General features: G+C 40.2%; 2 protein-coding genes across 6 annotated transcripts in view; one reads left to right on the top strand and one right to left on the bottom strand.

Moving 5' to 3' along the window:
* The window catches only part of FARS2 (phenylalanyl-tRNA synthetase 2, mitochondrial), a 557,835-nt gene extending 546,316 nt beyond the window's left edge, over positions 1-11,519 (bottom strand). Inside the window, exon 1 of one of the 5 annotated variants that reach the window (XM_037045359.1) lies at positions 11,230-11,519. The gene's annotated coding sequence lies outside the window, so the exon portion shown is untranslated. Of the gene's footprint in view, positions 1-11,018; positions 11,208-11,229 lie in introns of those variants that run through there. The other 4 variants (XM_037045361.1, XM_037045362.1, XM_037045358.1 and 1 more) reach the window with 4 other exon arrangements.
* A 190-nt stretch (positions 11,520-11,709) lies between these two features.
* Positions 11,710-24,289, top strand: part of LYRM4 (LYR motif containing 4) — a 178,591-nt gene continuing 166,011 nt past the window's right edge. The window contains exon 1 of the mRNA XM_037045363.1: positions 11,710-12,100. Within this exon, the coding sequence (XP_036901258.1) occupies positions 12,015-12,100 (86 nt within the window). The 5' untranslated portion in view covers positions 11,710-12,014. The remainder of the gene's footprint in view (positions 12,101-24,289) is intronic.

The following is a 24,289-nucleotide window of genomic DNA, read 5'->3' as shown; positions in this document are numbered from 1 at the left end:
AGATTCTAAACGCAATTTTAAATAACATGCCTGGTAACCAAGCACAACAACCTGCTAAAATGAGAATCATTCCCATACTTCCAAGGATAGCCAAAACATAAAATAAAAATGTTCACTACCAGGGGCTCTTCATGTCAAATTAGAAAAATAGTGCCAATAAAGCTTGTTTTAAGACAATACAAAATTGTAGGAGAATAAATCCTAACACAAGCGAAAATGTATCCAAAATACTTACCACTTTTCTGAAGAAATTGCCAAGATGCTTGAGCAGTTAGTATGCTAAGGACTACACTACGACCTGTTATAAAATCTCACCTTCAACCATAACCAGGAGGGAACAATATCACCTGAACAAATAAAACAAACTCTGCTGTGGCTGAAATCTCATGTCATCTAAAATTGGTGGTAGTGGTGGAACAGGAAGATGGAAAATGCAGAAATCTAAGGATTTCAGTCTTCTTTCATTCAATCATTCAAGAAATGTTTACTCAACACCCACTACGTACTACAGTTACAATGACAAACTAGACCCTGCCCTCTTATGCTGGGAGAAACCAACATGAAACCACTAACTTACAATTGTGCAGGTATATAATTTTAAAATACATAAAAGTTAATGTAGCCCTGGACGGTATGGCTCAGGTGGTTGGAGCATTGTTCCATACACCAAAAGGTCACAGCTTTGATTCCCAGTCCGGGCACGTGCCTAGGTTGCGGGTTCAGTCCCCAGTGGGGGCACGTGTGAGAGGCAACCAATGGATGTTTCTCTGCTTCTCTCTCTCCCCCCCCCTCTTCTCCTCTCTCTAAAATCGAGAAGCATGCCCTTGGATGAAGATAAAAAAAGAGTGACAGTAAAGAATAAAATGATACAAGAAAAAATAATAAAAGGAAAGGTGTAATTTAAACTGAGGTTAGGGACTACTTTGATGAAGATGGGTGAGTAAGGTTAAGTAGTAAGTAGAAATCAAGACTATAGAAGCTCAATTATAAGAGAGAGGGATCCTCATGTACAAAAGTTATGAAATGAAAAAAAAACCTATCCTGTGTGTACACATAACCAATTTCTATAAAGAAAGTACATGAGGAGTTCTGACCAAGATGGAGGTGTAGGCAGAAATGCTTTACTTCCTGGCACAACTAAAAGAAGGATAACAACCAATTTAAAAACAGAGACCACAACTGCCAGAAAAACATTTGCATGGAAGTCCAACAACCAAGGAGTTACAGAAATATTCACCCAGACCGTAAGAGGAGCAGATATGGGCAGCTGGGTAGAGAAAACACGTGGCCAGGCAGCGGCTGTCGGACTGCACGGGCAGTCCCACGCTCACCGCAGACAAGCCTGGAGGAGAGGGTTAGGAACCACTGAGACAACTTACAATGCTCCAACATCCAAATCATAGGGATGCCAGAAGAAGAAGAGGAAGAGCAAGAAATCGAAAACTTATTTGAACAAATAATGAAGAAGAATTTCCCTAATCTGGCAAAGGAAATAGACTTCCAGAAAGTCCAGTAAGCTCAGAGTCCCAAAAAAATTGGACCCAAGGAGGAGCACACCAAAACACATCATAATTAAGTTATCTGATATTAAAAATAAGGAAAGAATCTTAAAAAACAGCAAAGGGAGAGAGTTACCTACAAAGGAGTTCCCGTAAGACCATCAGCTGATTTCTCACAAGAAACCTTGCAGGCAAGGAGGAGCTGGAAAGAAGTATTTAAAGTCATGAAAGGCAAGGACCTACATCCAAGATGACTCTATCCAGCAAACCTATTATTTAGAATGGAAAGGCAGATAAAGTGCTTCCCAGATAAGGTCAAGTTAAAGAAGTTCACCATCACCAGGCCCTTATTACATGAAATGTTAAAGGGACTTACCTAAGCAAATGAAGATCAAAAACATGAACAGTAAAATGACAACAAACTCACAACTATCAACAACAGAACCTAAAAACAAAAAAACTAAAACAAAAAACTACAACAGGAACAGAATCACAGAAATAGAGATCACATGGAGGGTTACCAGTGGGGAGAGGGAAAAGGGAGGAAAAGGTACAGGGCATAGGAAGCATGATCGGTAGGCACAAAATAGACAGGGAAAGGTTAAGAATATAGGAAATGGCGAAGCCAAAAAACTTGTATGTACAACCCATGGACATGGACTAAGGTGGGGGTGGGGATGGTTAGGGGAACGCTGGAGGGAGGGGAATGTAAGAAGGAGGGGGATGAAGGAAAGAAAAAAATGGGACAACTGTAATAGCATAATCAATAAAATATACTTCTAAAAAAAAGAAAGTAAAAAATAAAATAAAAAAACATGAAAATATCCCAAAGCTTCACAAGGAATACAGAGAAAATGACCTTAAATTCACAAGTATACTAAAGACTTTAGCAAGGCTGAAGCAATGAAACTCTATTTCTGCCACTACATCAAGATGTACTGAGCTGCATGATAGCCCACATGGGTTAAGATAGAAAGATATTCAGTTTTTACTTAACATGAAGTCTGAAGGTATCCAGTTCCAGGGTTCATTTAGCAGATCACAGAAGTCAGGGCTTCCAGTTAGAATCTTGTATTCTCTTGTCCTTTCCCTCAGGTTTTTTTCCTTGAGGATGCAAGATGGCTGCTGAGCTTCAAGCATGAAAATCATAAATACTCGGGCACAGGCATTTGTTTCAAGGTGCTCAGAGATTTGAAATAGGTAACTATGCCCACGCTTCAAAATGCCAAGGAGGGAAGAAAGTACGCCACCTGGTAAGCTTCTACTTCATGACCTCCATTTTCACTTTCCCCTGCACTCAGAATTCAATTCTAGGAATTTTTATAAAGATAATCCCCCCAATAAAAATATCTTGGGTAACTGAAGCTAACTCTGTATTACTGCCTGCCAATATTACTGTAATCCATTTCATACAAGCCAGGCTTTTATTACTCTTAAATTAACTGAAGCTCACAAGTACACATATAGGACACAGGTTTGCCAAGCCGAATTGCCTCAGTTGTGCTCAACAAATACATCTTTAAAGTTATAAAATAGTAAATTATATAAAAGTATTCACTACAATGGTAAATAAAACATGAATTGTTTAGCTTCTGTTGGTAATAACATTCTCCAGTATAGTACCGCAATGGACTGAATGCTTATGTCCCCCCTAAAATTCATGTTAAAATTGTACATTAAAAACCAATGGTATGGGGAGATAGAGCTTTTGAGAAATGATTAGATCATGAGGCCTAAGAAATGGGATTAGTGGCCTTGTAATAGAGGCCCCACAGAGATCTCTTACCCCTCACACCATGTGAGAACACCAAGAAAGCCAGAACTTCTGTGCACCAGGAAGCTCTCACCAGACACTGAATCTGCTGGCACCTGGGTATTGTACTTCCCAGCCTCCAGAACTGTGAGAAATAAATTTCTGCTGTTATAAGCTACACAGTTTATGAAACTTTATTACAGTAGCCCAAACAAAGACAACTATCAAAGATTGCAGGATAAAAGAGAATGAATACAAGTACACACACATACACGCAGACACATTTCTGACACAGAGCTCCTATAGCCTTTGTAATTTTCTAAGTGGTAATATCACTGGGAACATCTCTGGTTCTAATAATTGTCTTTGACCCCATTCCCAACACAAGGCTCCTAAACCCTTGTAAATTCCTATGTCGTAAGAGCACCAGGATGCTCTTTTGTTCTCATGAGGTGGCTCTAGGAAGGCTCCTGGATGGCGAGGGCTGGTCACCTGAAAGAATCATGATTAGAAACTTGAAACTTTTAGCACAGCTCCCTAACTTCTCTAGAGAGGGAAGAGGGGGCTGGAAATAAAGTTAATAACTGATTATGCCTACATGAGGAAGCCTCCATAAAATCCCAATAGTATGGGGTTCAGAGAGGGTCCAGGTGGGTGACACATCCACACTGGCAAGATGATGCACCCCAACTCTCCAAGGGAAGAGGCGCTTCCCAGATCTCATCCTATGGAACTTTTAATCTGGATGTTCATGGCATCCTTTATCATAGCCTTTAATAAACTGGTAAATGTGTTTCCCTGAATTCTGTGACCCACCCTTACAAATTAATGAAGCCTGAGGGGATCTTGGGAACCTCCAATCTGTAATCAAATCAGACCATTGTGGGTAACCTGGGGACCTACTACTTGCGATTGCCATCTCAACAAGGCAGTCTGGTGAAATCCAGTGCTATCTCTGCGTAATGTCAGAATTGAGCTGAATTTTAAAACATCCAACAGGTATTCCAATGAATTGCTTGGTGTGAGGGAAAAAAACCCTAACCATTTGGTGACCAGTAGTGAAGTGTTCTGTGTGAATAATAAAGAAGAGACACAGGAAACACAGTAAGGAACAACTGTAAGTTTTTCCTTTAAAAAGACAGGTTGTGCTTCCAAGAGAGAGGTTAACTTCACAAAACTCAGTATTGTATATCTTGAGATGGTAACAAAGTGTTTTGCCAGTGATTAGCAAAACATAGACATTTTATTTCTAAACAGTCAACATTGAGAATCCTACATGTTTTCTGTGAACAACCAACTGATCTGGACAAACAAGAGATGGCAGCTATTACTCCCCCTTCAAAGAAGTCAGTCAGTACTCCCAATGTACCTTCAGAAGAATTACTGAAATGAGATGTTTGTAAAGTCCCCAACAAAGCCTCTGGAAGAGAAAATTAACTCAATAAATAATAGCTATCATTATCATGTGTAGAGCAAATCATCCCAATGAACAAATCATTCTAAAATATTCAGACAACATAAAAACATTATTCCTAAAATTTATCCCTCATAACTAGTAAAAAAAAAGAAGGTAATCTTTAACAGAATATTTCCATATACCACATAGTAAAAGACTCCCCATGTTGGTGGGATTTTGTACTAAAAAAAGTGGACAAAGAATTTGGAATTTTTTAACTTTTATTTACTGATTTCAGAGACAGAGAGGAAGGGAGAGAGAAAAAGTAAGAGAGAGAAAAAAACATCAATTTGTTGTTTCACTTATTTATGCATTCATTGGTTGATTCCTGTATGTTCCCTGAACAGGAATCAATCCGGCAACCTTTACACATGGGGACAACACTCCAATCTACTGAGCTACCTAGCCAGGGTTAAAGGGAAAAGAATTAATTTGAAAAAGAAAGATCCTCTAGAAGTGAGTGACACTGGATACACTTTACAAAAAAAATCAATTGTCAATCTTACCGTAGTTGTAGCTACAACTAAGGGAACGCTTAGCCTCCAATCAATGAAGCATTCTTTCTCAGAGAACAGATTTTCTTAAGATTTGAAGAGCTTCCACAGAAATTTGTGTCAGAAAATCCCCCCAAGAGGTAATGTCTCTCACACATACAACCAGACAACCTAAAAAAGGCATCAAGTCTTTTCAAAGAGATGTTATAGAAAAAATACATAAATTTATCTAAAAAGAGTAAAGCCTAGCATAAAAATCAACATTTGAGAGTTTCTGAGTATTTATTATAGTTCCTATACAAACCAGTTAGCTTTAAAAATAAGTGAGAATCCAACTAAATTAAAATTCAAGTGTGAGTAAAATTTACCCATTCCTAAGCTGGCATTGAAGACCTTCTATGAAAGTATAGCTTCAGAGTCAGATCACTTCCTGGGCCAATGCCCACTCCCCACTGCTTCCTAGCTGTATAACTCCAGCTAAATAATCTAACCTCTCAGTTTTTCTTCTCTTATATGAAGATAACAGCTTTCCCATCAGGTCTCCAAAGGACTCACGGAGGTCGTAAAAGAACTCAGCTGCTATCTACCAGGTGTATCTTACTATACTTACCCTCATGGCCATCCTGCTCTAAATAAATCATTTCCACATTCCCTAGGCCAAGATCTTTCCCTAGACCTCATTCAGGCCCTCTCTTCTCTACCCTTTCAAGGGTAAACCTTTCTGCAGTAGCCATCTTACCACCACACCCACCCAAGGCCCAGCTCAAACCTAAATCTTCTCAAGTTCTACATAAACACTACCTCTTCCATAAAGCCCCCTAATTCCCACAGATCACTATTTCTCTACCCTGTCTTCATTCAATCCTCTGGGAATTTAAAAAATAAAAACTCCAAAAGGCTGGCCTCAGCCATGCTTTGTTGGTCTGAGGTGTGGCCCAGGAATCAGCTATGAAGTTACCTCTGCATGCTCTGAAACCTCAAAACACTTCACAAGTATGTCCCTTGCAGGACTTTGTACTTCCTATTGCATACTTTAATTACATACAAATTGTATTGAAACTATAACTCTTGGGAAACAGAATCAGTATTTGATTTATATACTCAAGTATCTGCAAGAACAGTGACTTGAACTACCAGACTAGTCAACTACCATTGAATGGGCAGGCAAAGAAAGAGAATTTTAATACTCATAAAATATACAATTCAAAAATATGGTTTGAAGCAAAAGCCTAACACCACTTGAAAAACTAATAGATATTTCAATAGTTCAGATGTTAAGTTCTGCCTGACACATGTGATCTAGCCAATGTATAATATAAGAAATGACATATTCCCAAAACAAGAAACATGATTAAAACAAAGTAGGTCCAGAGCTAACCATGTCTTGGGTCTCCCCAGACATCCAACTGCTTAAAACTCCCTGAATTGATCATGCTCCCTTATGCCCCATGCTATAAATGCACACCACAATCTCTAACATACTACTGTACATTCTTCACCTGGGTCTTACTACTCATTGTGAAAATACCTTCTATGATGGACAGCTTTCCTGTAGGTCAAAATCCTAGTTTAAGTCCCTCCGCTGTACTCCCCTAACACTTGATAATACAGGATCCAGCAGAAGTAAAGCTTGAGCGTGGTTGGGAGGGTATGTAAATGCCTTGTACAAGATGGACAGCAATTTGAACATTTCACCTGAAATGTCATATGGCGTGCTTGAGTGTAATACTGTCATGTTACAGAATTACATACTTATTATTTTGTAATAAAACAAGGGCATTATTGTATGGACCCCGTATTACCCCTAGCATAGCACCTGTCAAAAATTATTACTCTGCTTATCTAGGTCCCCATTGGTTTCTTCAGGGAGAGGGAGACTCCTATCATTGTAACTCAATCATCTTGTATAATGTACAGCACTTAGGAAGGTTTCAATAAATGGTGAATAAATAAATGAATGAATGAAAAGGGAAGAACTTTAGTTTGTTCATCTGTAAAACTGAGTGAGTTGATGTCCAAGGCCTCTTCCAGCTTCATATTCTACTAGAATAAAGAATCAATAAAAATCAAGTGACAATTATGTATATAACTAAACTTGGATCCATTTTTGAGTTGAATAATATCTAACCATAGTGTAACAAGTTGATGTTTTATACAAGATTTTCTTTATATATCATTTTATTTTTTTAATATATTTTATTGATTATACCACTACAGTTGTTCTATTCTCCCCCTTCATTTCCCTCCACGCTGCACACCCCCTCCCCCACCATTCCCCTCTATACTTTATGACCACGTGTCTCAAGTTTAGATTCTATATTTCCCCTACTATTCTTGCCCTCCCCCCTATCTATTTTCTACCTACCATCTATGCTACTTTCTGTACCTTCTCCCCCCTTCTCCTCCTCCCACTTCCCTGTTGCTAACCCTCCATGTGATCTTCATTTCTATGTTTCCGCTCCTGATCTAGCTGTCTTCTTGGTTTGCTTTTGTTTTAGGTGTGGTTGTTAATAACTATGAGTTTGCTGTCCTTTCACTGTTCATATTTTTCATCTTCTTTTTCTTAGATAAGTCCCTTTAACATTTCATATAAGGGCTTGGTGATGATGAACTCCTTGAATTTGATCTTATCTGAGAAGCACTTTATTTGCCCTTCCATTCTCAATGAAAGCTTTGCTGGATAAAGCAATCTTGGATGTAGGTCTTTGGATTTCATGACTTGGAATACTTCTTTCCAGCCCCTTCTTGCCTATAAGGTCTCTTTTGAGAAATCCGCTGACAGTCTGATGGGCACTCCTTTGTAGGTGACTGTCCCCTTATCTCTTGCTGCTTCTAGGATTCTCACCTTCATTTTAATCTTGGTTAATGTAATGGTGATGTGCCTTGGTGTGCTCCTTCTTGGGTCCAACTTCTTTGGGACTCTCAGAGCTTCCTGGATTTCCTGGAAGTCTATTTCCTTTGTCAGATTGGGGAAGTTCTTCTTTATTATTTGTTCAAATAAGTTTTCCACTCGTGGCTGTTTCTTTTCCCCTTCTGGTACCCCTATAATTCAGATGTTGGAACGTTTAACGATGTCCTGGAGGTTCCTAAGCCTCTCATTTTTTTGAATTCTTGTTTCTTCCTTCTTTTCTAGTTGGATGTTCCGTCCTTCCTTCTGGTCCACTCCATTGATTTGAGTCCCAGTTTCCTTTCCATCACTATTGGTTTCCTGTGCATTTCCCTTCATTTCAATTAGTTTAACCTTCGCATGTTCCTCTAATTTGTGACTATAATCAACCAGTTCTGTGAGCATCCTGATCACCAGTGTTTTGAATTGTGCATCTGAGAGGTTCGCTATTTCTTTTTCACTTAGAGTTATTGGCTCTGAGGCTTTGAGTTCTTCTTGAGCCATATTTTGGACTGTTCACACCTGTTATGTATGAGGAGCGGAGCCCTAGGTGTTCACCAGGGCGGGGCAACTCATTTGCTGGGTTGTGACGCTGCTGTGGGGGCAGGAGCAAAGGAAAGCAATGGCGGTACCCTCTGCCACCTCCCGCCGCTGGGGCCACATGCTCAGTCCCACTGCCTGGGAATGTGCAACCACAGTCAGCCCGCTGCCTTGCATACTCACTGGGTTCACCCGCTGGGGCCTGCACAGTCCGTCTCACTGCTCACTCCTCTGCTGTTTTATATGCACGCAAATATGTGCCCACGGTCAGCCTAGCCTGCACCCTCACTGGGTCCTTGCTGCCACCCCAGCTGCCTGCGCCCCTGGGTCGGGGATCTTTCCTGCCCAACCCTGCTCCACTGCTGGCTGCACCCCTCTTACCAGTCCCAGTGGAACAGTTGGTTGTTGTCAGACTTCTGTATAGTCCAATTTTCTGTTCTTTGGCTGTGTCTTTGTTTACTAAACCTTTGTTGTATTCCAACTTGGTTATGGGAGAAGGCACAGTGTTTCCACCTACACCTCCATCTTGGCAGAAGTCCTATATATCATTTTAATATTTAAACCTAAAGACAGCAAATTGCTGTTACATTTATTTTGCTTATTATGGTAAGATAAATTTCTCTTCAAAAAGCATTAAATGTTCATTAGCAATCTAAATTTTAACATAGGGTAATACATTTTACATAGGTAGGGAAAAAACTATAGATATTTCATGACTATGGGTAGGTGAATATTAAGAAAATATTTACATTTGAGGTTTAAACAATAGTAAATGGGTTATTACCCAAGAGAATATTCAGCCCAGAATACATGACTATTAAAAGACATATGAGTAAGGTCCATCCAGCTTCTGGCCCAATTCCACTTTCAACCTCAGAGCAATTATTACCGAAAATAGTCATCTCTACAATGAAGATGTATAAAAGAAGAGCTTTGACTTTAGAATTTGATCATTTTTATTAATCTTTCAAGGCAATGATATATAACATATGGTAAATCATTTCCAGTAAAATGAAAGTATTTTCTATGAGGACTTAGCTTACTTACAGTCAGCTGGGAAGTTATCAGATTCCTAACCTTGTACAAACAGGTGATTAAGCTATACAAACAAACTAAACTTTACATACTTGTTTGGAAAGTCTTAAACAACTACAAAAAAGTTAAAGTCATTTAGATACACTAATTATGCACATTAATGATTAAATTGCTTGAGTTACACATAAACAATTATTGTACAATAAATATCCCAACTTCATTTTCTAGATGAAAGCAAAACAGAATAAAATAATACAATTTCCACTATTTTTAAACAAGGCAAAATAATTTTCATGTTTTTTCTTCTTTGATAATTTTTTCTATTTTTAACTTGCATCAACATTGAAGTTTTCCCAGCTGTTACGTCTGTAATAACATGCGATTCCTTTGGTCCTAAAGCCTTTAAGTAATGCCAAAGGATAAACTCAAAATATTAAAAGCCCTTTCAACAAACCTTAAGGAAAGACTTGCCCCATGACCTGATCAACCTGCGAGAGTGACAGAAGCTCAGCTTCCCTGTAAAAAAACTTAGAAACTCACTAATGTATAAGACCTTTAAAAAATCAGATGGAAAGTTTAAAAGGATTTCAGTAAAAGTATTTTCCTTTCCATGCCTTTTTAAAAATGTCACTGCATTCTAAAGAGCAACACAACAAGTATATATAAGTAAGTGTGGTAAGGTCAAAGAAGTGTTTCGTGCCCTTAATTCCTGAAAATTACGAGATTTCTTTGATATAAAGCAAGTGCCATTTCAAAACCAGATGACCTTAAACAGAGGAACAAAACCATAATTCAGTGGTTGGATTAAGGAAGACGTAAATGCAAGTTTGTTTCCTACCTACAAAGTTATCCCTTTCTGCACGTATTTGAGGGCAGAAAACTGTGGCTCTTCCTCACATGGATTACATACAGGAAGAGTCCAGAGACAAGTGCTTTGCAAATACAGCAACAAGAACTAGATCAAGCTTCCCTGCGCCCAGTCCTACGTTCAAGGACCAGAACCACCAATTTTATCCACCGCTGTAATACGATAGTTCAGAAAACTTAACGTCTTAAAAAAACAGGCAGGGAGAAAAATCAGTCATGGAAAGCTTCAGGAGAAAACTTGTTCAGCGATACAGTGCTTGAATCCCTGAAGTATGCCCAATTAATCACCCACGCCTAAAGCCCAGACCACCCCACCTTTGGTACACATTTATTAAATAACAAAACTCTAAACTGCTCATGACTGAAATGCAAAATCCCGAAAACTCAAAAAATAGCCCATAAAGGGAAAAAAAGCCATTACAAAATAACTTCCTACCACTCCAACCGCCTATGTCGCACCCCACGCTGCAGCCAGACCCGCACTCACTCACCGCTCGCCCGGGAGGCCCAGACCCGGGTCGTTTAAAAGCTGGAGCGCGGTAGACTTGCTTACTCTCCGGAGAAAGATTCTTATCCCCACCTCAGAGCTCCGTTCAGAGCTTGCTGGGCGCTGCCATTTTGACAGTAAAGTGGCCCTTGCCCCGAGGCCCCCTACCCAGTAGCCCTGAGCGGAGCCGGAGCGCCAAGGAACCACTGACCTCTGGATTCTGCGGCCGGACGCCGTAGCACCCACGTGCAAGGAGTTGCCCACATTCAGGGTACACGGACAGAGAACGACCTTAGCAAAAGGACCCCGGAAATCCCAAACGACCTCTCAGGCAGCTCCGAGGTGACCTCAGCGGGAGGGGCAACTGCTGCCGGTGGAAGGGAGTCTATAAGGCAAGCGTTCAGTTACCAGGACAACGAGGCCTCACGCCCAGCGGAGGTGCAACCCGGCCCTGTGCTTAGAAACTCAACCGTCCTCGCCGTGACCCGGTACGGTTCCGGCGAAGGCATATTTTGACCCGCTGCACGTCCTCAGTACTCCTCAGTACTCAACTCTCTGACCTTCTCCGTTCCGGAGGAGAGTGGCGCTGTGCACGAGCAGCCCCCAGGTCCCACGCCCATGGCCTAGCTCTGTCCCTTCTGGGCCCCTCGTGTTTCCCACCCTCAGCCCGCTCCCAGCCCTGCTACAAGCCAGAGCCTCCTTAGGGAAACGCGAGCACGACTGCCTTCCTCGTGGGCGCCTCCCCCTTAGCTGCCCGAAACCCGCCTGCGCCCGCCTTTGCCCGCCTCCCCAAGCCGGGAGCGACGCAGGTTGTCGTCTGCAGCGGCCGGAGGCGCGTCCGCTGCTCACCCAGGCTGAGGCCTGACCTGCTAGCGAGAGGAAACCCTGCTACATGTTATTTCGTTCGTGGTTTTGCATAGGCTGAAACTTTGTGGTTGGGTTAAACGCGGGACCTCCGCGAAGAGGACCCATTTATTATTTTTTTCCCTTTTCAAAATGGCAGCCTCCAGTCGCGCGCAAGTGTTAGATCTGTACCGGACGATGCTGAGAGAGAGCAAGCATTTCAGCGCCTACAATTACAGGTGACCGGACGGGCGGCGGGGGTCGGGAGGTCCGGGGTGCTGGCTGCCTGGGAATGTCTCCGATTGCGGGGAGTCCATGTCCCTGACCCGGGATCTTGGATAAGCGGACTCCAGCCCCGGAGCGTGGTACTCTAGAACTTCGCGGGGAAGGGCCAGGGATTTGCCCCTCATTGTATCAAAGATAAATGTTGTGCGCCCCCTCCCCCAAGTTGGACACCGCAGTTTGTGCTCTGGGAGTATGGTTATTGGCGTGTTTCTGCCATAGGAAGGATGGTCGTGAAAGTTAGCACCAGTTCGTTGCATACGTAGAACTTCCTACAAAATTGTAAGAGTCCACAGAGTGGCTAGTCAGTAGCACATGTCCACAAGCTAAAGGCTCGGTCACTCTACCTTCTCCTCTCTTTCCTTACATGTGTTAGCCATTTTAATTCCAAGAATCAAATCCGTCTACTTGGGATAATAGGTGGGAATGAGAGAATTGGAAGGAGGAGACACAAGTAGCAGTAAAGGAATAAAGGTCTCACGAAAACTTCAGGCTCTGAAACGTTTATCGTGGCCTCACCAGATGGGGAGCCAGCTACTGGGATCTTAGCAGCAGGAGAATGACAGTCTAAACTCTTAGCATCCTTAATATAACGCACAACTTCCCTTCCTGCCCCATTCTCCTATTTGCTGAGTCCCTTATTCTAATTCTTTGCTTTCTATATCTTTTGTGCACTTTGGAGCCTCAGCTTTACCTGTGGACTTTTCTTTCTTCATTCTTTCAGATTTGGTGTCTTCTAGTAAGGAACTGACTCTGCATTTGAAACATATTCCCAAAGCAAGTGTCTGATAAGACCAGCTCACTTCGTTATACCAGGTGTCACTTTTGGTGATTAGCCAGCCTGTGGATTGGGTTTCCTATTAACAAGGCCTACCCTTAGAACACAGCTGGTTAAGTAGTGCCCCACTCCCTTCTGTATGAGCTGGCAGCCCCTTTGATGGGTAGACTAGTACAACCTCAGCTGGCCAATAGGACACTAAATCTCTCAGGGGCTGTCTAGTTTTTAGATACCCACGTGGAAAAGGAACGTATGCAAACATCTAAATCATACTGATGAGATTATATTCACCTGGTCAATTAGTTAACCATTTCATGGCAGTGCATGGTTTTATTTAATGACTTTGGCTTTGGAAGGTAATGTTTGTAAATAGTAGTAAAATTAACCAAGTACTTAGCACCAAGAAGTTAACCAAGTCTGTTGAAAGAACCCACAAACTATGCACATTAACATGTGGAAACCAATAATTTTCATGTTTGAAAGAAGATATTGTGTCATTTAAATTTGCTGAGAATAAAGAACTGTGGATCAGCACACAGGTCACACACTGGAGAGACAGCAGCAGGGAAGATCTGGGAGCACTTGGTAGAAAGCCCGCATAATATAGAACCTTAGACAAGTCACTCAACCTCAGTGTTTCCATTTTCTTGCTTGTAAAATTAGCCTGATGTAGGTAATCTCCAAGGACCCTTCCATTTCTAAAATTCCATTTGGAAATGACTTATGAGCCGGGCAGTGAAGTAGACTTCCAAGACAGTTTTTTTTTTTTAAGTGAATAAATGCCAAGTCAAGAGCAGTAAACTAGAGAAAGTCATTCAAGACTGTACCTGGTAGGCAGAAGATTGAAAATGAGTTTCAGTGTGAACTACTATAAGGCAATATACATTTAAAAAATTGTTCAAATTATACTTTCAGTAATACTTTTGAGCTAAGTTTATTATCCTCATATAAATATATACTGTTTCCTCAACTCACAGACCTAAACCCTGAGATTCCCACTAATATTATCTCCTAAAATAAATTTTTTAAAAACCTTCTTATAAAATATGCCCTTCTTTTCTATTAAGGCTATGTCTTGTGACTTTCAAAGACAGCCCTTCATACCTGTACTCTTCTATCTGGAATGGCTTTTAATCATCCTTGTCTTGAGTTTGTCCCCTTCCTTTGAGATTCAGTTCAATCATGACCTTGGGACAAAGGTTTTCCTGATTCTTCTCATTCCACACCCCCAACACCATCTAAATGGGTTTTGTTTCTATGTATTCTTTTACTTCAATGCTTTCAAAACAGTCTGAAGAATTCTTTGCACAGTGTCATAGCAGACCCTGAAGATAGAAGAAAGGTGAAAGCTTGCACTTAGCAAGGCACCTACCATCAATGGCTTTTTTTTTATACAAACCTCTGTGGAACACACTTATAGAAATCAGTGGTAAGTGCTATGACAGGCATGCACAGATTGTTGTATCAAGAATGCTTCCCAGCCCTGGCTAGTGTAGCTCAGTGGATTGAGCACGGGCCTGCTAGCTAAGGGATCACGGTTTAATTCCCAGTCAGGACACATGCCTGGGTTGCAGACCAGTTCCCACTGGGGGACACATGAGAAGCAACCATACATTGATATTTCTCTCCCTCTCTCCTTTCCCTACCCTCTAAAGATAAAGGAATAAAATCTTTAAAAAAAAAAAAGAATGCTTCCCAGAACATGGCACTGGATCAGAGGCATGAAGTGGCACAGTAGGCTCAGACAAACAGTAGATAATGACAAACAATAGAATAATGCTAGAGAGCAAAGTGTAACTCAGGGGGTAACAAAAGACAAGACTGAGATTGGAAAGGGTGATATTTTTGAGGGCCAATGGGCCATGCTAAGGAACCTGGAATTTATTCTTCATTAACAGTCAGTAAAGAGCTTTAAGCCATAAAGTGACATGGCCAAATTTGTGCATTTGGTAGACCACTCCAGCAGCAATAGAGAAGATACTTTGAGGACTAAATACAAGAATACCAAGTGGGAATTGGTTACAATTACAATAGTGCTAAGGAAAGATTAGGGCCCTGATAAGGGCAGGAATAGTGGAAGATGGAGAAAAAAGAAATATTTGATTAATTAGAAGGTAAAATTGTTAGTACTTGAATGATTAGATTCCGGAATAAAGAAGAGAATCCAAGGAGAGTCTAGAATGGCGTCCAGGTTACCAGTTAAGCTGAAGCACAGAGAGGTTAATGGTAAAGTGCCATGAACTCTGTGAATACAGAAGGATGTCATAGAGTGGTGAGACTTAAATGAGTTAATTCTTGTCAGATGCTTAGAATTATGCCTGGCACAAAGTATGCAGTACTTGGAATGTTATAAGTAGAATTAAAATCTTATTAGGTGAAATTTCCAGGAAGAGTATTTAGGACAGTAGTTTTCAACCAGAAAAGTTTTATTTGACAATGTCAGGAGACATTTTTGGTTGTCACAACTTGGGTAAGAGGATACTTCTGTCATCTAATAGTTAGTGGCCAAAGATACTCCTAAGCACAGGACAGTCCTCACAACAAAGAGTAATCTGGCCCCAAATGTCAATCATGCCAAGATTAAGAAATCCCAGTTTAAGATGAGAAGATTAGTTGGCTTAGTATGCTGTTTTCAAAAACATCAAATTTTAAGGTGTTAGTCAAAGAAGAACCCCTAACGGAGTCCAAGAAGAGACAACCTAAGAGTGTGGTCCTCAGACTTCCTGGTCTTGTTACCAGCAATGTCCCTTGATTCTTGAGTTTAGCAAAGAAGGAATTCAGAACCAAGAACTCTAGCACAAGAGGCAGTTTATTTAGCATGAAAGTGAAAGTACACTCGAAGAGAAGGTTCTAATGGGTTGCTCAGAGAATTGACTTGACTTTTTAGAAAATCACAGGTACAGAAGAAGTGAGCCAACTGGGCTGTGTGGACTCAGGAAAAATGTTATAGAAGCAAAAGAAGGGCCCTTAGGGACAGGTTCAGGGGGTTAGCCAGGGACAAGCTGCCACTGCTTGCTGCTCCCCTGGTTGCAAGTCTTGTGGGGACCCTTAGAGTTTAGGAGAGAGAAAGCCTAGATAAACACCTGAAGGAAGAAGGCAGGGGTGTGCTCTAGAGAGAGCATGAGCACTGGGCCCTTTGTCTTAAGGGTTTTTATCTGTTCTAAAGGCAGGAATTTTATAGGAAAATACTCATCAGCTTTCCATGTGTATTCTTTAATATGCTGATTCATCAAAATGAGCATATAGGTCAGTGATTGGTCACTGCTAGGGTAAGGGGTCATGGGTCATTGCGTCTAGTCCTGATGTCAGCCATGACTTAGCTTAATCTGGGTTTGCTGCTTTTCTAGGTCTGGAGCTAAAATACAGTTGAGGCTTAGATATCATCTCTAGTTTAACAAAAACACTGTCTGTGGTCAATAGACCCAACACTTTGTTCCTGAGATTATTTGATGCTGATCAGACCTTATGTCCTGAGAGCCTAATTCTTAAGGGAGTGAGTGGACTATGCAACGGAGAAAGAGGCAGGTGAGTCAGAGTGTTGGATGAGGCCAGATTGAATCAGCTCTCAGTTTCCCCATTTCCACATGGCAAGGAATTCCTAATTTCTTACTATCCTGCCTCAGTCTCAGGATTCTTTTATACTGTTGAATGTTATTAGGTGCCAGAAAGCTTTGTTTGTGTGGCACATAGTTATCAATGTTTATGGCATTAGAAATAAAAACTAAAACTCTTAAACACACCTATTTTTAAATATATTTTTATTCAATGTTATTACAGTTATCTCATTTTTTTTCTCCTTTTTATTCCTCTCCACCCTGTACCCTACCTCCCACCATCAATCCCCCACCTTAATTCATGTCCATGAGTCATACATACAAGTTCTTTGGCTTCTCCATTTACCATACTGTTCTTAAATTTCCCCTGTCTATTTTGTGCCTACCATTTATGCCTCTTACTCTCTATACCTTTTGCCTCACTCTCACAACTCCCACCCCAGCTGATAACCCTTTGTGTGATCTCTATTTCTGTGAATCTGTTCCTGTTCTAGTTGTTTGCTTAGTTTTTGTTTTTGTTTTTTGTTTTTTTTTTTTAGGTTAGGCTGTTGATAGTTTTGAGTTTCTTATCATTTTACTGTTAGTATTTTTGATACACTACTTTTTCTTAGATGAGTCCCTTCAACATTTCATATCTTAAGAGCTTGGTGATGATGAACTCCTTTAACTTGACCTTATCTAGGAAGTACTTTATCTGCCCTTCCATTCTCAATGATAGCTTTGCTGGATAGAATCATATTGGATATAGGTCCTTGCTTTTCATGACTTTGAACTTACTCCCAGCCCCTTCTTGCCTGCAAGGTTTCTTTTGAGAAATCAGATGACAGTCTTATGGGCACTCCTTTGTAGGTAAACTATCTCCTTTTCTCTTGCTGCTTTTAGTATTCTCTCCTTATCTTTAATCATGGGTAATCTAATTATGATGTGTCTTGCTGTGTGCCCCCTTAGGACCAACTTCTCTGGGACTCTCTGAGCTTCCTGGACTTCCTGGAAGTCTATTTCCTTTGACAGATTAGGGAGGTTCTTCATTATGTTTTCAAATAAGTTTTCAATTTCTTGATCTTCCTCTTCTCCTCCTGGCACCCCTACGATTTGGATGTTGGAATGTTTCGACTTGTCGTGGATGTTCCTAAGCCTGTCCTCATTTTTTTGAATTCTTGTTTCTTCATTCTGTTCTGGTTGGATGCTTATTTCTTCCTTTTGTTCCAAATTGTTGATTTGAGTCCCTATTTCCTTTTTTTCACTGTTGGTTCCCTATACATTTTCCTTTATTTCACTTTTGTATTTCTCATTTAGAAACTTAAAATCCTCAAATACATTCTTCACTTTAATAAATGTAACTTTAAACTCCATGCTAGGAAAGTCTTCACTTCATTCTCAAACTAAAACCTGCCTTAACCAGAAGCTCTACTTGTGTCGGAATTTTCATCCTCATGTTGTTTTTCATCTTTTATCCCTTGACTCAATTTAAGCTACATATCACCTGGGACAGCTATCAGGTTGGTGAGCATAAAATGTTGCATTTTGTTTCCAGGTATTGTTAACAAGTTGATTAGGCATCCCCTCACTATCAGTAAAAAAAATTTCCCACTTTTTAAGCCTTGAAATGCCTGCATATGTTGTAAGGAATCAAAGAAGCCATAATATTCTGTTATTGGCAGCCAAGTAATAGTTTTGCTTACCATAAAATGTTGAACAGATCGTACCTCTCTGTGAAAACTGCTTTAACTTTGTTATTGTAGGCTATGCAGGAACACGAAGAAAGATGAGGAATAAAAGAGAAAAAGACTACTGTTAATTTTCTAAGTTCTTCTCAAATTGTCTTAAGTTCGTTCTGAATTTATTCTGTTGAGCTTATAGACAGCCTGTGACATTCTTCTAGAACTTCTGTAACCTGGTCCCTTCCTACCTAGCCCCGCAGCAACTGAAGCAATTCATTTGTGTCAAAGGAAAACAGTTTGTCAGACTTCTGAAAGATGGATGGATTATTCATTATCAGTAAACATGCTCAAAATTTCAAAAAAAAATGGTTATTAACTTCTGTCATGTTGAAAGATAATGGTTTTGAAAAGTAAGTAAAAATAGTAGTTAACTTAGAGAAGAAAACATTTAAAATATTGAGTAATATAAATTTGTTGGGGGAAAATAACATTATTTTTTATTCTGACAATAGAGGGAACTGTTAAATAATTAGAGGCCTGGCCAAGTGGCTCAGTTGTTTGGAGCTTCGTCCCATGCACCAAAAGGTTGCAGGTTTCATCCCCAGTCAGAGGACATACCTGGTTGTGGGTTCTATCCCCAGTCTGGGAGTCTGTGAGAGGCAACTGATCAATGTTTCCCACTCTGATGGATGTTTCTCTCTTTCTCTCCCACCCTGCCTCCTTTTCTCTCTAAAACCAATGAGCGTATCCTCAGGTGAGGATTTAAAATAATAATAATAATAATTACTATTAAACCAGTGTGTCTTTGCTGATTTATTGAGTTTATTTTCTCTGAATTTTCAATTTGCCCTTATTTCATTTATATTTTACCTTGGCCCCTAAGGCATTTTAAAAACTTACAAGAATACATAAAATAAAATATAATAAAATGAAATAATTGTTACAATTAAAAAAATAAGCCCTGACTGTTGTGGCTCAGGGGATTGAGTGCTGGCCTGCAAGCTGAAGGGTCACTAGTTTGATTTCCAGTCAGGGCACATGCCTGAGTTGCAGACCAGGTCCCCATTTGGGGGCGTACAAGAAGCAGCCACACATTGATGTTCCTCTCTTTCTCTCTCCCTTCCCCTCTCTCCAGAAATAAATAAATAAAGTCTTTTAAAAAGTAGTAATAATAATAAATGAGAGAATCAAAGCAAAGAGAAAATAAATGCAGCAAATATAAGAAAGCGGAGAGTAAAGTTACTACCAAATTCAGTTATAAGTATATCGGTCTTTCTTTTCTTTTTAAGTAATATATTTTATTGATTATGCTATTACAGTTGTCCCATTTTTCCCCTTTTATTCCCCTCCACCCTGCACACCCCTTCCCCACCCCACCCCCGCCACTTTAGTTCATGTCCATGGGTCATACATATAAGTTTTTTGGCTTCTACTTTTCCTATACTATTCTTAACCTCCCCCTGTCTATTTTCTACCTACCATTTATTCTACTTATTCTCTGTACCTTTTCTCCCTCTCTCCCCCTCCCCTGCTAATAACCTATGTGATCTCCATTTCTGTGATTCTGTTCCTGTCCTAGTTGTTTGTTTAGGTTTTTTGTTGTTGTTGCTTTAGGTGTACTTGTTAATAACTGAGTTTGTTGTCATTTTACTATTCATAGTTTTGATCTTCTTTTCTTAGATAAGTACCTTTAACACTTCATATAATAAGGGCTTGGTCATGATGAACTCCTTTAACTTGACCTTATCTGAGAAGCACTTTATCTACCCTTCTATTCTAAATGATAGCTTTGCTGGATAGAGTCATCTTGGATGTAGGTCCTTGCCTTTCATGACTTGGAATACTTCTTTCCAGTCCTTTCTTGCCTGTAAGGTCTCTTTTGAAATCAATCTCTTTAGAAATCAGTTGACAGTCTTACAGGATCTCCTTTGTAGGTAACTGTCTCCTTTTCTCTTGCTGCTTTTAAGATTCTCTCCTTATCTGTAATCTTGTCTAATGTAACTATGATGTACCTTGGTGTGTTCCTCCTTGGGTCCAACTTCTTTGGGACTCTCTGAGCTTCTTGGACTTCCTAGTAGTCTCTTTCCTTTGCCAGGTTGGGGAATCTTTCCTTCATTGTTTGTTCAAATAAGTTTTTGATTTCTTGCTCTTCCTCTTCTCCTTCTGGGGCACCCCTATGATTCAGATATTGGAACGTTTAAAGTTGACTCAGATATTCTAAGCCTCTCCTCATTTTTTTGAATTATTCTTTCTTCATTCTGTTCTGGTTGAATGTTTCTTTCTTCCTTCTGGTCCACACCATTGATCTGAGTCCCAGTTTTCTTCACATCACTTTTAGATTCCTGTACATTTTCTTTTATTTTACTCAGCATAGCCTTCATTTTTTCATGTAATTTGTGACCAAATTCAACCAATTCTGTGAACATCCTGATTACCAGAGTTATGAACTGTGCATCTGATAGGCTTTTTGTCTCTTAGTTGTATTTGTTTAGGAGCTTTGATCTGTTCTTCCATTTGGTCCATTTTTTTTTGTCTTGGCACACCTGAGCCACGAAAGGTTAAGTGCCTAAGGCAGGTTCTTTTTTTTTTTTTTTAAGTATCAGTGAGATTTTTTAAAGATTTTATTTATTTATCTTTAGAGGGGAAGAGAAGGAGAGAGGGAGAGAAACAACAATGTATGGTTGCCTTTCGTGCGTCCCCTGCTGGGAATTGGCCTGCAGGGAACTGGCCTGCAACCCAGGCATGTGCCCTGACTGGGAATCGAACCGCAATCCTCTGGTTCGCAGGCCCGTGCTCAATCCACTGAGCTACACCAGCCAGGGCCAAGGCAGGTTCTGCTGAAAGGACTGATGCACCCGACTGACTTGGAATGTGCAGGTAAAAATGCTGGGGTAACTCGTCCCAGTGTAAAAAGACTACCTGCATCCACCTAAATGCAGTTCCTTAGAAAGAAGTACATTCTCAGTAGAAGGGGGTCACAGCTCTTTTCTCAGTATATTGGTCTTTCTTAGAGTATCTTTAAATTATTCTGTGTTGCCGTAGGGTAATTCTTTTCCTCTTAATACACAGTGCACTTACAAAACATTCTATTTGAAAATTGCTGTAATGAGCATCATAGAAAATTGACTGCCTCTTAATGACTCAATGTCAGTAGTCATATGCATGCTTTGTTATGGTAAGTCATATCCTATTCTTTTTTGTGAACCCCTTCCTGACCTTGAATCCTACTGTCTGTCAGGAAAGGGGTCAAGTATTAGATTTTTACATGTCTCAGCATTTATTTTCTCAATTAACTAATGCCTAGCCAATTTAGAAAAATTCTGACCTTCAGAAATCAAAGTAAGTAATAAAACTGGATACATTTTATTACTAAATAAAATCAAGCAGTGAATTTCTAGATTTAGCAAGATTCAGCTAAATTAAGTCAGTGGGTTCTCCTGGCTTTTGTCTGGGTTTATAATACAAATACCTTCTTTAGTTGGTCTCTACCACCCCTGCTTTAAGAAGCAGATTTAAAATTGTCAGTTTTGACTTCATGTATCATCATGACATCTTGATTATCTGTGTGGCTTCATAATCACTCATTATTGGAATTGTATTTGAAAGTATAATAGTTTTTTTATTTTTAAAAAGCTCAGGAAACTATTTTTTATGACACAGTCTCAATGACTTCATGCTAAAACATCCCCCTTGTTTTTCCCCCTTATTTTTGTTGTTTTCAGTATTATGAATGAGAATCATGAGAAAGATAAATATGATTTAGAAAGGTTTCTGGCCTTTTATTGAAGAAACCTTAGTTCAGGCCCTGGCTGGGGTGACTTAGTTGATTAGAGCATCGTCCCATAAACCGAAAGGTCTCATGTTGGATTCCTGGTCAGGGCACATACCCAAGTTGTGGGTTTGGTCTCCAGTTTGGGCATGTTCAAGAGGCAACCAATCAATGTTTCTCACATCGATTTTTCTCCCTTCCTCTCTCCCTCCCTTCTCTGTTCTCTAAAAATCAGTAAGCATGTCCTTGGGTGAGGATAAAAGTAATAATAAAAAGATTTTTAAAGAAACCCTAGTTCAGATTTGAAGTTAACTCACTACTGGCTCTGTAACCTAGGTGTAAATCATTTACTCCCTGGTATGTCATCTCTAGATTGACAATACTAAAGTAAAAAAAAACTTTCTGGTAGAATGTTTGGCACACAGTGGATACTCTAAAATTACTTCTGTGTTTCAACAGATACAAGTAAATTAGTTACTACATAGTTATCTCTAATACCAGGTGATCCAACTGCCAATTTTTTGAAATTAGCAGTAGCTAGCAGTCATTTAACCAACTCAGTTAAACTTATCAAATCACATTCTACACCAGGTATTAGCAATCCAAGAACATTATCACTGTAATGTATAGTTTTGATATGATGAGGTTGGTGTCAGCCCTTATTGAGCAACCACTGTTTTGTTGTTGTTGTTTTTTTTATTTTTTGTTTATTCTTTCCTCCAGATACTTTTATTATTTTATACCTTCTTCGTTTGTTATCTATGCATTTTAAATGTTTATTTATTTATTTGTTGTTCAAGTACAGTTTTCTGTCTTTTACTCCCATCCCAGCCCACCCCCCAGTGCTCCCCACCTCCCTCCCATTTCCTCTCCCCTTAGTTATTGTCCATGTGTCCTTTATACTAGTTCCTGTAAATCCGTCCCCTTTTCCCCTGAAATGCCCTCTCCTCTCCCCTCTGGTCCCTGTCAGCCTGTTCTCTATTTCAGTGTCTTTGTGAGCAAACGTTGTTGAGTACCTGCCATGTGCCAAACACTGTGCTCCATGCTATAAATACAGAGATAAGTAGAATATGATCTTTGTCCAAGAGGGGCTTGCAGTTCAGTGAATAGAGTAATACACTCACTGAGAAATAAATAAATATTGAATAAATAAATAAGTATTTTGTAACTGTGGTGCCAATGTACTGACAGAATTGAACAGCACGTTGTGGGAACAAATAGGAAGGGTAACAGATCTTGCCCTGGAAGGGGATTGAGTCTAAGAAAGCAATGGTGGCCGACCTGAGCTATAAAGAATCAGTTTTGCTACTGAAGGAAGGCAGAAGCAGAGGGAACAGATTTTTTAAAAACCAGTACTTGTTGTAGTTGTTGGGTATAAGGAACTACCAGCAGTTTTGGTAGTTTGTGAGAGGTTTTCTTAGGCTCCGCCGAGGAAGAAATGCCAATCAGCCACAAAGTTAGGCAGTATAGAGCTTTATTGGGGTTTGCACACTTGGGCGAGGTTCTCTGGTCCACAGAGTGGGGCCGGGGAAGTCGCACCCAAGCAGGGAATGTGGTGGGGTTTTATTTTGGTTGGCTCTCTTTGTGGGAGCTGGGGATTGGTCCCTTTTGGACAAAGCGGCAATATATCATTGGTGGCGTTCCTTGGGCTCAGATTGCTATATGGATAAAGCCCGCCCTTTTGGCTCTCTGGTTTGACCTCAGCCGTCTTTTCCGGGTTGTAGTTCAGCCACCATTTTGTCCTACCCCGCCCATCCTGACAGTTTGGTGTCAATGATGACAGATAATGGCAGAAGATAAGAGTACAGAGATGACATAGGAAGGACCAGAGATGACGGAGAGCCTTGTATGCCACACCAAGATGCTGGCACATGTTCCTAGGCAGTGCAAAACCATTAATGGTACTCTAGCTTTTAGCTAGATCTCCAAAAAAAGAAAGAAACTAAAGACTGGGGCTAGTCAAGAGATGATTGCATTAGTTCAGTTTAGTCAAAAGATGGTGAAGTCCTAACTGAAGCAGTGGTGATAATAATGGAGAGCTCAATTGAGAAATAGAATTAGCTGTTCTTGGTGATTGATTGAATATGCTGGATTAGAGAGAATAGCTCAAATTTAGCAGAATATAATTAGAAAGGGTGAGGGAAGTGTTCCAAATGAAACATCACATATCAAGGACAGGGCCAACTTAGCACAAAGACATTTTCTTTACTATTTTTTAAAGATTTTATTTCTTTTATTTTTAGAGAGAGCAAAGGGAGGGAAAAATAGAAAATAACATCAATGTATGAGAGAAACCGATCTGTTGCCTCTTATAGGTGGCCCGACCAGGGATGGAACCCACAACCAAGGCATGTGCCTTGACCGGGAATGAAACTTGTGACCTT

This window comes from Sturnira hondurensis, unplaced genomic scaffold (assembly GCF_014824575.4).
Source record: "Sturnira hondurensis isolate 20B ecotype Veracruz unplaced genomic scaffold, ASM1482457v3 Scaffold0004271, whole genome shotgun sequence".
NCBI lineage: Eukaryota > Metazoa > Chordata > Mammalia > Chiroptera > Phyllostomidae > Sturnira > Sturnira hondurensis.
Note: the sequence above shows the minus strand (reverse complement) of the source record. Positions and strands in the feature narration are given on the sequence as shown.